The 13960-nt window shown below is 44.0% G+C and overlaps 1 protein-coding gene across 1 annotated transcript in view; it reads left to right on the top strand.

The window, feature by feature from the left end:
* The window catches only part of LOC124551346, a 39654-nt gene extending 26978 nt beyond the window's left edge, over positions 1-12676 (top strand). The window contains exons 5-6 of the mRNA XM_047126377.1: positions 4534-4687; positions 12507-12676. Coding sequence (XP_046982333.1) covers positions 4534-4687; positions 12507-12607 — 255 coding nt within the window. The 3' untranslated portion in view covers positions 12608-12676. The remainder of the gene's footprint in view (positions 1-4533; positions 4688-12506) is intronic.
* Positions 12677-13960: the final 1284 nt, after the last annotated feature.

Genomic DNA, 13960 nt, shown 5'->3' with positions numbered 1-13960 from the left:
GCTCGGTCAGAACTGCATTGCCAGCTGATGTTCTGTAGCTATGATTTCTTAAGAGGATCACCGAAGGTTCTTCCAAAGGATATGTGGTAACAGAACAGCAGGACTCAGGGAACAGAGTCGGCAGAGTCCAGACCTGTACAAGTCTTTTTGGTACATTTGAAATTCTCTAACTTGGCGTCTCTGTATTATTCTTGCAAGCTCTAATTATCACTAGTATAACACACAAAAAAATCGACACATCACGAAGGAATTATCCGCATGCACTGGTGCGTTAGATCGTCCAAATTCCGATCTGGTTGGAGGGTCCTGCCCATAACGCTCCGAATGTTCTCAATTGTTGCTGCCCAAGTTAGAGTCTGGCAAGCACGAAGACAAGCCCAGTTTTTTTACCCATCATGGCAATCAATCCTGGGCTTACATTTGAGCAAGATAATGCCTGCCCACACATACAGAGTTTCTAACGCTCGGTGTGTGGGCAGGCATTATCTTGCTCAAATGTAAGCCCAGGATGGATTGCCATGATGGGTAACAAAACTGGGCCGAAGTACCAGCGTGCTGTGGGCTGCCGCAGATGTCAACCAAAGGGGTATTGCTATGAAAATAAATGGCGCCCCAGACCATCATTCCTGACTGTGGGGCCATGTGGCTGGTGGCGGTCAGGTTGGTACACCGCCACTGTCTTTGGCGTCTCCAGACATGTCTGTGATGGTCATAAGGGCTCATTTCGAAGGGCGACTCGGTACTGAAAACAATTCTACTCCAGTCAATCAGATTCCAGGCGGAAGACGTGTCTGGAGACGCCCCAGACAGCGGTGACATATCATCTGGAGTGCCGCCCGCGATACGACCTGACAACCAAGAGTGGTGGTCTGGTGTGCCATTTCATTTGATTGTCGTCCGCGGCACACTTGTTGCACAGCGGTACGTTGTTCCCCTTCATGGAAAACCATCCTGGGCTTATGTTTCAACAAGATAATGCCCGCCCACACATGGCGAGAGTTTCTACTACTTGATTTTGGCTTGCCAAATCCTACCTTGACCAGCAAGGTTACCGGATTTCTCCTCAATCGAAAATGTTTGGAGCATTATAGGCAGCTCGGTGTTTTGACGGTCTAACACGCCAATTGGACGTATTTTGGTACGATATAGTTCAGAAGGACATCCAGCAACTCCATCAACCGATACCAAGCCGAATAAGTGCTGCATAAGAGACAGAGGTGGACCAACGCGTTATTGACTCGCTCATGGAGGAATGCACCTTTGCCATGGTAGATTGACGCTGATGAATGGAAGTTCCTCAGACCACGTGATGTGTCTGTAACCCAAGACGGATGATGCCAGTTCTGGTAAAGGTTGCTTAGAAGACTGATGACAGAAACCACATAATTTAGATGGTCTGGTGCAGAAACCATCGACAAAATCCTTCCTACAAAGGGAAATCCAGAGCTGATAATCCTTGCACTCGTTACACGTGATATGAATAGTACCCGTTGTAGTGCAGAATACACGTAATCGTACTTTGGCTTACACTACGTTGGCGGGTCACTTGCCTGGAGCTTCTAAGCTTCTACTAGGGTTCATCCCAGTATCATTTCGAACCCCGTCCTCCAAATCTGGTGCACGCACAGACCAGCCCCTCCCTGCTCGTTTGTCTGTCTGGAAGGTCGATGATCACACAAACGCCCGAAAATGACTCTAAATGTTGTGTGATGTGGTTGGTGCCTGTGAGTGTACTTGTTTTGTTGCAACTGTGCTGCCTCTCGACCATTTCCATCTGCTTGACGATACACAAACAACATCTTGGCTTGTTCCCGACGTGAATACCGGACCATTCTGCAACACGCAACGAACACAAGGCACTTGGTCAGAGGAACTTTCATTCGTCGTCGCCATCTACCGTTACAACGCTGCATTTGTGGACACACGTTCATAGGGTCTTTTCCCCTCCATTTCCAGTCAGTAATCTGTCCCTGCAGTTTGTCGGCTTTATTAATGTTCACCCTATGTCATAATGATTTTCAGACCGAACAAAAGAAAAGATTATCAAAAGCAAGGTAGAAATTTGGCCAAAGAAAACTAAACGTACAATATCTTGAAGACGGCGGGATACCCCTCCAATTAATCATGTTAAGTAGCTGCATAACGAATTCCTTCCCCCACCACTCAACGCATAATACAAAGAATTTTTGGCTACGTAGCCTGTGATACAAGATATCACACACTGGCTGCCTGATATGTCGACGTAGAAAGAGCGGTGGAAAACGTAAAACAGTATATAAGATGTTCGAAATTCGCGTAGGACTACCTGGTCTGTGCGTAATTCCGGTGCTGTGTGTGTGTGTGTGTGTGTGTGTGTGTGTGTGTGTGTGTGTGAGAGAGAGAGAGAGAGAGAGAGAGAGAGAGAGAGAGAGAGAAAGGCAGTGGGGTCGGTGACGCGAAAGCCAAGTACGGGCCTTTTGCCTTTTGTCTTTCGATGGAACGTGCGGTGTTATGTTGGTCAATTGTTATATGGTGTAGTATCAAATTTAGGTACCTTATTTGTTTTTTTTGTTCTTATACTCCCCTTGCACAAACTTTTCTTTTTTCTCGTTTCTTTATATCCGTGATAAGTATACTGCGTATATACTCAATTGTTTGTTCTAAAACTAACATAAATTCTTTGAAAGGTCTCATTCTGTCTCTGAAAGAAAAACTTTATCTTTTCCAAAAACGTATTACTTCGAAAGTTACTTTCATTTGAAATTATCGTGTTCTAGAGTGACCGAACTTATAAGTGACATTCTTTCCAAAATTCCGTGCTGTAATTTTGTAGTCCCATTTTTTCTGAATATCTAAAATTCTCAATTTCAGAAAAACCAGACGTTAGTTTAAAAAAAGTCAAATTAGAAATGTCAAGTTCCTAGTAAATTCTTGACGGGCTCGTATCGTCGAATTGCACATTCCAAATTACGCGGCATAAAATGTATTTAGCAAATTTTGCCGTTTTTGATTATACAGTGTTCAGTTAAACTCACCGTCTCTAATTTATATATTTGTTACCTATTTTACATGTCTTTTAGATTATTACTGAATGCATAATTAAGCTGTAATTAGAGTATTTTCCAAAAGCTTCATTACGCGCATCTATACAGGATGTTACAAAAAGGTACGGCCAAACTTTCAGGAAACATTCCTCACACACAAATAAAGAAAAGATGTTATGTGGACATGTGTCCGGAAACGCTTAATTTCCATGTTAGAGCTCATTTTAGTTTCGTCAGTATGTTCTTCCACCTACGCTCAATGGAGCACGTTATCATGATTTCATACGGGATACTCTACCTGTGCTGCTAGAACATGTGCCTTTACAAGTACGACGCAACATGTGGTTCATGCACGATGGAGCTACTGCACATTTCAGTTGAAGTGTTCGTATGCTTCTCAACAACAGATTCGGTGACGGATGGATTGGTGGAGGCGGACCAATTCCATGGCCTCCACGCTCTCCTGACCTCAACCCTCTTGACTTTCATTTATGGGGGCATTTGAAAGCTCTTGTCTACGCAACCCCGGTACCAAATGTAGAGACTCTTCGTGCTCGTATTGTGGACGGCTGTGATACAATACGCCATTCTCCAGGGCTGCATCAGCGCATCAGGGATTCCATGCGACGGAGGGTGGATGCATGTATCCTCGCTAATGGTGGACATTTTGAACATTTCCTGTAACAAAGTGTTTGAAGTCACGCTGGTACGTTCTGTTGCTGTGTGTTTCCATTCAATGATTAATGTGATTTGAGGAGAAGTGATAAAATGAGCTCTAACATGGAAAGTAAGCGTTTCCGGACACATGTCCACATAACATATTTTTATTTCTTTGTGTGTGAGGAATGTTTCCTGAAAGTTTGGCCGTACCTTTTTGTAACAGCCTGTATACGAGGGTCTTTCCAAGCCTTTGCGTTAAACGTTTAAGGATGATAGATCGAGTTATGTGGAGCAACTTTTGCTAGAAACCAAATGTTCGCTGATCCTTTCCGGCGACACTGGGTGTTCTTCTGTATCGATTATACCCCTGAGCGGCATCCTGTGGAGTGTTTATGCAGAGTTTGTTGTCTATAATCCAGTCATCTACTCCGAATGGTAGGAAGTAGACTGAGCCAAGTTCCTGTTTCGGTTCCTTCTCCGCTTTTCTTTATGAAAATAGCTCTACCAATTTACTGCGGAGCCTTAAACGCAAGCGTAAAGAGTAAGGAAACAGAAGATATTAGAAATGCACTCAGTGAAAAAAAAAATCATACCAAATAGAGTAGCATTTATACAAAGTATTGTGCCACGTGCATCCACCCTCAGCATCTGTGCTCAGCTCAATGGGAGTCACCGCTACAAAACCCTGTACAGGCGTCGCACACAAATCTGGGGACAGCGGAGTTTTGGCAATCATTGCATACAGTTAGTACGTGTGTCCGAAATTGGCGTCCATTGAGGAGAATCAGTATTATTGCTGCAAGTGCCACTTTTCTGCTGATATAAGGTTAAACTGCGGTGCTATGTGCAGGAGTGCGTGTGCCTGATGATCCCGTGGATCGTGGTGGACGCCATCGTGCTGGCGGCGACGCTCGTGGCCGCCGTCGTGGCCGACCTCATGGTGTTCGCCCTCTTCGGGTCCGCCTTCGGCATCGTGGCGGCCTTCGCCATCGCCGTCTACCTGGGTGAGTTTCTCAGCCGCCGGAAGCGCATTTCTCACGATGCGGTCCTCACGCGGAACCGGTAGAGCTACTCCAGTTTTGTGACGTCATAACAAGGCTAGCATATGGTCAAGGGAGATAATGTAGCCGCCGCAGGCGGTTAAAAAAAGAAGGTCCTCGTATAAAATAAATCTGAAGTTCACTGAGACACATCCACAAACACAACCATATCTTTGTTGATCATTATGGATCGTGGGACGACGGCTGGCATGAACTTCGTGATGCAATAATTTACCAACAGCCGTATGATTTGTAGAAGTTTATTTTGTTTTATGAACTTCTATGTGCTACCAGTTTCGGCATTACATCGATGCCACCAAGAGCTGTTGCAGGACGATTGATTCACGGATCCAGTTATATGGCTCCTTCTGTGTATAGTGATTTTACGACTATGACGAATGGGACCTGAAGATGGCATCCATGTAATCCCGAAACTGGTAGCACAGAGAAGTTCATAAAATAAAATAAACTTCTACAAATTATACGGCTGTTAGTAAATTATTGCATCAGGGAAAACAACCATAGGTGGAACTTCAACAGTCCAAAAACACTACCTATGGGTAGCACCAACACACCATCATGGCAAATACTGGAGAGCCCCTGCAGCACAGCAAAGCTAACGGGCATTGCCAGCTGTAAACTAACTGGCCAACTGGCAAATCAGGGAAGCCGTATTCCACACTAAACACAAACAAACCCAACCAAAACCCTTAGACAGTGCTATCGATTTATGACCAATCGACCACTCACATAACGACCTTAGTAACTAACAAATACGTAGGCGACAGTAGATTTTTTGAGATGGTCAAGTCTGGAGGGCGTGGAGGGGCTCCACCCTTCATAAAGAAAGAAAAAAACTGAGACACAGTTATTTCCGGTTGTGGTCACTACGTAACTAGCTATCAAACGAAATAGAATCTTCTGACCTCAATCCCAAACAGGTACTGCTGCAGTTCACAGCTAAAGTCTTCACGCACAATGTACCGAATTACACTCCAGAAGGGATTAGTAAAATGTCAGTCCAAAACTAAATTCGGATCTGGTGACAAGAAAGAATTATCATAAATATAACACTATGGCAGAAGGCCTCAACAAAGGAAACAAACAATATTGGGAAAGATTAATAACTAGTAAATACAGAAAGCAGTAGGACAGAAAAAATTTAAATTCCTGACAGGACAGTCCCAAGTTTAAGTGCCCAGAACTCTATTCAAGTTACAGTCTCTAAACGACAGTACAATATTAAAGTTCCAGTATGACGAAGACGTAGTCACGTCCTCTTTATCGCTATTGAAAACAGAGTCCAGAATTCTTTCATGTCCACTCGGAGAAGTATTCACACGAAACTCGTCATCGTCGTTCTGGCGGCTCCGAAGTGAGTTCCAGATTGATAAAAGGTGACTATACACGGCGCCTGGCTCTAGAAACCCACTTAGAGTGTACTGTCACTCACGGCCTTTGCGCTGTCCTAAACACGACCCTGGCCCCAGAACGGAGCCGGTCCTATTTCCAGTCACGTAGCCTGCGTCAGGAGAAAGTCCCTGGGGCCAGCTACCTCTGCCCGTGCTGGAGGAGGAGGAGGAGATTAGTGTTTAACGTCTCGTCGACAACGAGGTCATTAGAGACGGAGCGCAAGCTCGGGTGAGCGAAGGATGGGGAAGGAAATCGGCCGTGCCCTGTCAAAGGAACCATCCCGGCATTTGCCTGAGGCGATTTAGGGAAATCACGGAAAACCTAAATCAGGATGGCCGGAGACGGGATTGAACCGTCGTCCTCCAGAATGCGAGTCCAGTGTGCTAACCACTGCGCCACCTCGCTCGGTGCCCGTGCTGGGGTTGCCGTCTAGTGGCCGTCGAAACGTGGAAGCCTTCGAGTGTTGTCACCTAACAAGCCGACTGCCCACGTAACTCTGCTGAAATGCGGGTTGCCTGTAGAGCAGGGGTAGATTGCCAATGCTGCAGGAGATAATGTGCGTTTTTAATAGAACTAACGCAACAATTTTATGCGCGTCCCTTTCCGTAAACACTTTACAGCGGACAACTTCCCCTAGAGAGAGCTGCCGTTGTGAAATCGCGATTAGGATACGTTACGTTCCGTCTGACGTACCAGCTCGTTTCCTAGTGAATAGAAGAAACATGTCCCGTGGGACGACCGCTTTGATGCAAAATGTTTTAAAGTCTGGATGCAATTAAGAAAAAAAGGAATGCTACAATTTCGTTTCGCGCAATCGCTCAGTACTTCATAAACAGACAACTCTATCAAGAGGAGAATGTGGGAGAAGTAGATCGCTCAATCCTGTGCAAGGCCATCCTGATTTGGAACGTGCTCGCAGACGTGGACGTGGACCAGGACGAGAAATGTGACGTCATAGTATGGAGTTTAATGATTTGGGGTATTCCTGAACGTGATGTACAGGAATAATCGCAACACCCAACAACCCAATACAACACTCACTATTATGTCACACGTGGGGTCAAGCAGAGGGTATACTGGACTACAGCTTTCAAATACTACTTCCGTAGTTTTGGGCTATCAGAGGACTGAAAACTGCAGTTCTCGATCACAACGTCTTCTCGGTGCTATGACATCAGCTACTCCAATGTTACTTCTGAGATGAAAGATTCTCGTTTCAGTCTGAGGACCGACTCGAGACTGTAGCGAGAACACTTGTTGGTTATTATGGTAAATGTTATGTTTGTTAATCTCAAAGTCACTTTGTACAGACTGCGTAGTAAAGAAAATACAGAAATTGAAAAACATTCTTCTTTTTGACTTACACGCCAAAAGTTGTTGCTGGAAATGCTAACTTCATAAAAGGGCGTAGCTTTGTTTGCCTTAGACAAAACAAGTGCCGCTACACATGACAGGAAATACCACAGTATGGACGTAGACGACAGACAACAACCGGCGCTGTGGCTAATCGTGACACTTATACTTCACTTACAACAGGTCGAGTTCTCTTATGAACACTGTATTTGATTTATGACTGTCGTGCGAACATTTTGATCTTACAAGTTTGCATTCTCAAGAATAAACATGTCTGCTCTCACTTCCCTTCCCTCTCCCAGCATTAGATAACCAATCGAGAATTTTTGCATACATTTAGAACAGGACGTCGTATTAAGATGTTTTAGTTTGTACACGAAAGAGAGAGAGATTTTCTTACAACATTAGCCCACGGCTGCTCTCCCTGCACATATACTTTGTCAGGACCGGGTTAATTTCATTATTTGAAAGCATTCAAAACGAAACGCCACATGCACTCAGCAACATTCACCGCAGAAAATCTATTTGCACGTGACAATACTTCTTTAACTTTTGTACAGAAAGGTGTATCTGTATTGAACATTATGTATTCAACAATATTTTAGCAGAAATGAAAAATTTGAGTGGTAAGCCGCCAGAATTCCCAAATCCAAGGCTTCCTTGTGGCACACTATTTTTATTCTAGAAAGGAATTTCACGGAGTTGTTGATGCCCTGGAATTTTAACGTACTGTTTACTCTACAAATGCTGTAAATCCTTTTTGTTTTCTTGATTATCGTGGTAGTCTTCTTTTCAGCTTTAAATTTTATTATCAGGTTTCTGCAAATTATGTCTCTGCTGTTTAATGGCTTACTGAACCTGATGGACTTCATAGAATTAAAAGGCGAGTAAAATATTACTATGAAAATCTGTGTAAATTATCCTTAACCACCTGAATACAAGTGAGATTATACGGGCAAGGTTTCCTCAGGTGTTCTTTCATCGCTTGGTCAGTGAAAATTTACTGCTTTGAATGAATTATGATACTGCAAGAACATAATTACAAAGTATGGCCATTAATAAGAGACACGATACGAACAATACAAAGAGCGATGAGACACACACTGAAGAAAATGGCGCAAGGCAGTATGCGATGATGATTCCGAAATGCGGTATATATAGTAGAAGAAATGAAAAACCGAACAGTGTAAATTTCATTCTCGTCAAAGATCACGCCAATGAACAATATTCTCTTGGTGATTTACGAAATTAGAGTTCTGTATAGCGACCTGATAGAGAGAATTTGAATGACTCATCAGGCAGTTTCCAATGGTATCAGAGGTTACGAAAGACAAAGAAGAAGTGATGTGAAGAACTTTTGGGCCAGCTGTTGGAGAACACACAATGGGCATGGTCCGAGCTGTATATATATAACGGAAGCTTGTATACTCGTCTTCACAGTAGCGTGGACGAAATCTGTTTCTGCACCACTCAGGCCGTCAGGGGAAGAAGTGTATATAGCCCACACTGGTGATCCTTATTGGCTGCAGCAAGCGTTCTAGGAAAACGAGGTACGGAAGGGGGATCCGATTTTCTCACTACGTGGCCACATCTCCCACAACATAATACACAAATTGGACATCTAAAAAGCATAGCCTTTCAACACTGCAATAAAGAAGGAAACTGAAAACGTATTCAACAGCTTCTTCTTCTTTGCACTCTCTCTCTCTCTCTCTCTCTCTCTCTCTCTCTCTCTCTCTCTCTCTCTGTGTGTGTGTGTGTGTGTGTGTGTGTGTGTGTGTGTGTGTATGTAACAGGAAAGCGAAGGCACATTGGTCAGACCTCGCTCAGAATTAATGCAATTTTATTATAACAAGACTAAGCTGTATTGATGTCATGTCACCAGTAGTACTTGAAATAATGACTGTGATGATAGTAAATGATTAAAGGAAGAAAGACTAGATTTAACGTCCTGTCGGCAACGCTGTCATTAAGCTTTTAATAACTTTTCTTATGTTTTGACTACACTTTTATTTTTCAACAAACTTATGCGTTTCGACTTTCAGTCATTTTCAGTGTCAGCATTAAGTCAGTTACCTGAAACCGTTCATTAGATGCATTGTATCACGTCAACATTCCCGATCATGAGATTTGCAATTGTCTCGTGATCGAGAATGTTGACGTGATACATTGTATCTAATGAATGGTTTTAGATGAGTGACACAACTCGGCCTTTGAAAATGACGGAAAATCAAAACGCGTAAGGTTGTTGAAACATGAAAGTGTGATCAAGACACGCAAACTGCAGCTGTCATTAGACAGAGCACAAGCACAGATTACCAAATAATAGTGAAGGAAATCGGCCGTGCCGTTTTAGAAGGAAACTTCCCAGTATTTGCCTGCAACGATTTAGCGAAATCACCGAAAATTCTAGATGGCCGGATGGGCATTTGAACCGCAGTCCTCCAGAATGCGAGTCCAAAGTGGTGGTGGTGTGTTGGGGCTTATGGGCGCTCAACATCGAGGTCATCAGCGCCCTGACACACATTAACAGGAACGAATGTGGACAGACCTAAGAAAACTAAAGCACACACTCAAAGAAAGCAGGAAAAGAAGGAAAATGCTACATAAGAAAGTAAAACCTAAGGAAAGGGGAAACATAGCAACAAGACTGTCACAGGAAATTGTGGCCACTTACATAAAATATGGGCGAGCTTGTCACACAGTGAGCAAATTAACATCCTCTCCCTAAAATCTTTGAAAAACCTTTGACAGGGCACAGAACTTTAAAACTTTAACCACATTCGTCCGAGTGTTGCCTAAAAGAGATGGCAGGTCCGCTGGCAAGTCAGCCGCGACCCGCTGGTCAGAAAATAAAACGCAATCCAATAGAACGTGGCGCACAGTGACCTGGACGATGCAAGCACTACACATTGGAGGGTCCTCTCGCCGGAGCAGGAAGCCGTGCGTCATAGGGCTGTGGCCTATCCGAAGCCGAGTGAGGAGAACCTCGTCCCGTCGATGGGGCTGAAAGGAAGTATACCACGATAATGACTACGCTATCTCGCTCCGTGGCAAATGATCGACTTGTAAGGAGAAATCGAGCATTTTACCAGGTCCATGCACCATGATATGCTTTCTTCCAAATCATTTGAAGCAAATACTGCACATTTTCCCAACAACTGGGAATGACCATCATCTCGTCATCATTTGGAAAAGGCCAGCTGCAGTAATTTGAAATTAACATCTACTGTGGACACATTATAGTTGTTCAAGTCACATATTCAATTATTACTGAATTAATGTACTGCTGCGCTACACAATCGAGTAACTATGTTAAAATGGCCTTCTGCAATCATAAATAAATATGGCACTAGTGGCATGTCGATATACACAGTATTAACGTATTTCAGTACAACCAGTAAAAGACTATGAATGTTAGGGGTCTGTAGGACACAACAGCTGAAGCATACAAGCAACATTAAATGACGTACTCTGCCACTAAAAACTATAATGCTGTGTGTGAAGTATTTGCCTGTCGCAACAAACTGCAGTATTAAGAAAAGAAAAGTGAATAAACAAATTCTAGTCAGTCACTTGGTAGAATTAGTAGTAGTAGTAGTTGTTGTTGTTGTTGTTATTCTTAATGGTGGTGGTAGTAATTTTAATTGTTGACGTTGGTGATGGTAAGATGTGGATCTCGGGTGTCTGTATGTGGTGATGGTGGTTGTATGGAGGTTCCGTTGAAAATTATTGTGGTGGCAGAAGGAGTTCGTGATGGTTGCTCTGGATTTGGCGTTAAGAGGTCGTGGTAAGAGGTGGTGGTGGTGAGAGGTGGCGTTGAGAATTGGTGGTGGCAGTGATGACAGTGGTGTGATGGTAGCGATTTGATGCTAAGCAGATGTGGTAGTGGTGGTAGAAGGAGCTTGCAACGATAGTGATGGGCAGATGCTGTTGGTTCTGGTAAGATATGATGATGGTAAAAGGAACTGGTGATGGTAAGGATAGTGTGGAATTGGCTATGGATGGGGTGTTGGAAGTGGTGGTGCAGGTAGTGGTGATGATGGTGATCAGACGAAGGAAGGGTCTATGGTGAGGGTAGAGGCTTAAAATACATTCAAAAGTCAAAGTAGTCCAATACTCAGGAAATGAGCACTGGGGAGCAGAAGCATAACCACTCTTCACAAATTTCCAATGGAAAAAATGTGTGTGAAATCTTGTGGGACTTAACTGCTAAGGCCATCAGTCCCTAAGATTACACACTACTTAACTTAAATTATCCTAAGGACAAACACACACACCCATGCCCGAGGGAGGACTCGAACCTCCGCTGGGACCAGCCTCACAGTCCATGACTGCACCACCTTAGACCGCTCGGCTAATCCCACGTGGCGTTCCAATGGAAGTGGTTTGTCATTGCCTGCCTCCGACCTGTTGTGAAGTGTCAAGTGCGTACCTGTATCATGTTGATGACAATGACGAGTAGAGTAGTGTAGTTCAGTGTAGTGTTGGGTTTGAGTTTTTATGGATGAAGGGAAGGGAGAGGATGAAACCTAGTGCCAGCACACAGGTACTCCTCTCCGTGAGCACCAAGGGGGCAGCCAAACTTAGCGTCCAAAGAATGGATGAAGAGTGTCACACGTTCACTCCATAGTGACTTGTGCAGTGATCTGGAATTTAATGCAGAACACTTGCACAGACTGGTAATCAGGGACTTTACGCCATCACCACTTCTCCCCTTGTTGGGCCAACATTGGCAGTGAAAATATTCGACCACCAGGAGTGGAAATGGCTTACTGTACTTGAGTGCGTTAGTGAACTCAGCTGCAGAGGACGGTTAGCAAACAACAACTAACCCCTCTTTTGGCCTGTACTTGTAAAAACTGGTCGGCTAAAATAATAGTTGAATCATCTGGAACAAGTCTTGCATTGGGTCCAGAAAGGATATTGTGCTATGTACTGAACCAGCACTTTTCATCGCCGCACCTGCGTCGGCCTGTCTGATGACACCTTATGGCCTGAATACCTTGTGTTTCAGTGGCCAATATCTACGCGCTGATGGTGGTGGGCAGCTTCGACTACCAGCTGCGACATGCCGGCACCAGCTCGCCCGTCCCAGCACACTGCAGCGCCCTCTGACCTAGCCACGCTTGCCAGCCAGCATCTTCTGTCTGGTCCACACCTGTCTACTTGTGTTTCATTAAGCTGCAGGACCCAGCTCATTACCTCAAGTATCACAGTAATAAAATGCAAATGAACTTGTATAGTATTTTCAGCATCATCCTGTCGCCAGTAAAATATGCAAATAAAATTACAATTAAAACGTGGTTCTGCAACATTATTCCTCTGAGCTCCTAAACATATCAGCACTGAATCCTTCATAGCTTCACATATCGCACCCCGACATGAACAGTGACACAACTCAAAAATGCAGTACTTGAGAAAACTTGACTTAAAGAATTAATTTTGTAATACTTATACTGAAATGTTACAAGCTTCCCTTAAATTTTAAGTATGTATTGTTGGCACTGAATCCCATTATATTGGTTGTGCACATTTGGGTACTTCACGTGTATTTTTCAGTGACAAACTAAAAATTGAGATTTTTCACTCTGCAGCGGAGTGTGCACAGTTATGAAATTTCATGGCAGATTAAAACTGTGTGCCGGACAGACTCGAACTCGGGACCTTTGCCTTTCGCACGCAAGTGCTCTACCATCTGAGCTACCCAAGCACGACTCAAGTTTCAATTCTGTCAGTACCTCGTCTCTGATCTAGTAAGCACTTGTCCGCGAAAGGCAGAGGTCCCGAGTTCGAGTCTCGGTCTGGGACACAGTTTTAATCTGGTTGGAAGTTTCTTAAAAATTGCTGTTTCTCGACTTGTATCACTTTTCTTACCAGGGTGCGAATTACGAAGGCTATTCGAAAAGTAAGCACGAAATGGAAACAACAGAGAAGATCCGATGAAGCTTTTGCCAAGTATGAGTGCCTGCTGAGAGATTTTGCCTAATGTCATGCAGCCCACATAACGTAACTGTCACACGTTTCGTTCATCGTGACAGTTCTCGGCCGCATTCTGCAAGGACAATGAAGATGCTCCTTGCACCTTTTTCCATGGGAAGTGTTTGATCACCCACAATACAGACCGTAACTGGCTCTCTTTGAGTTTCACCTCTGCTCACATGAACAGCTACCTATGAAGACAACATTTCGGCACAGCGTAGAGAATTGGTGGAAATAAACAAGCAGGTGGCTCCTGTGATGAGGAGATTTGAAAGTTGGTACAAGGCTACGACAGATGTCTAAGTCGGAGTGGCGACTATTTACAGAAGTAGCTCGAAGTTGAAGCTAACTGTTGCAAATAAAACATTTTTGATTTTCACAATGCCTTCCATTTCGCGACCGATCTGATCTTACTTTCCGAACAGTCCTCGTATAATGTTACTGATCCTACGAGGCAGTCTTCACAGCACAAAATTATTTCGGTGACTT

The sequence above is a fragment of the Schistocerca americana genome, chromosome 9 (assembly GCF_021461395.2).
Source record: "Schistocerca americana isolate TAMUIC-IGC-003095 chromosome 9, iqSchAmer2.1, whole genome shotgun sequence".
Taxonomy (NCBI): Eukaryota; Metazoa; Arthropoda; class Insecta; order Orthoptera; family Acrididae; genus Schistocerca; species Schistocerca americana.
Note: the sequence above shows the minus strand (reverse complement) of the source record. Positions and strands in the feature narration are given on the sequence as shown.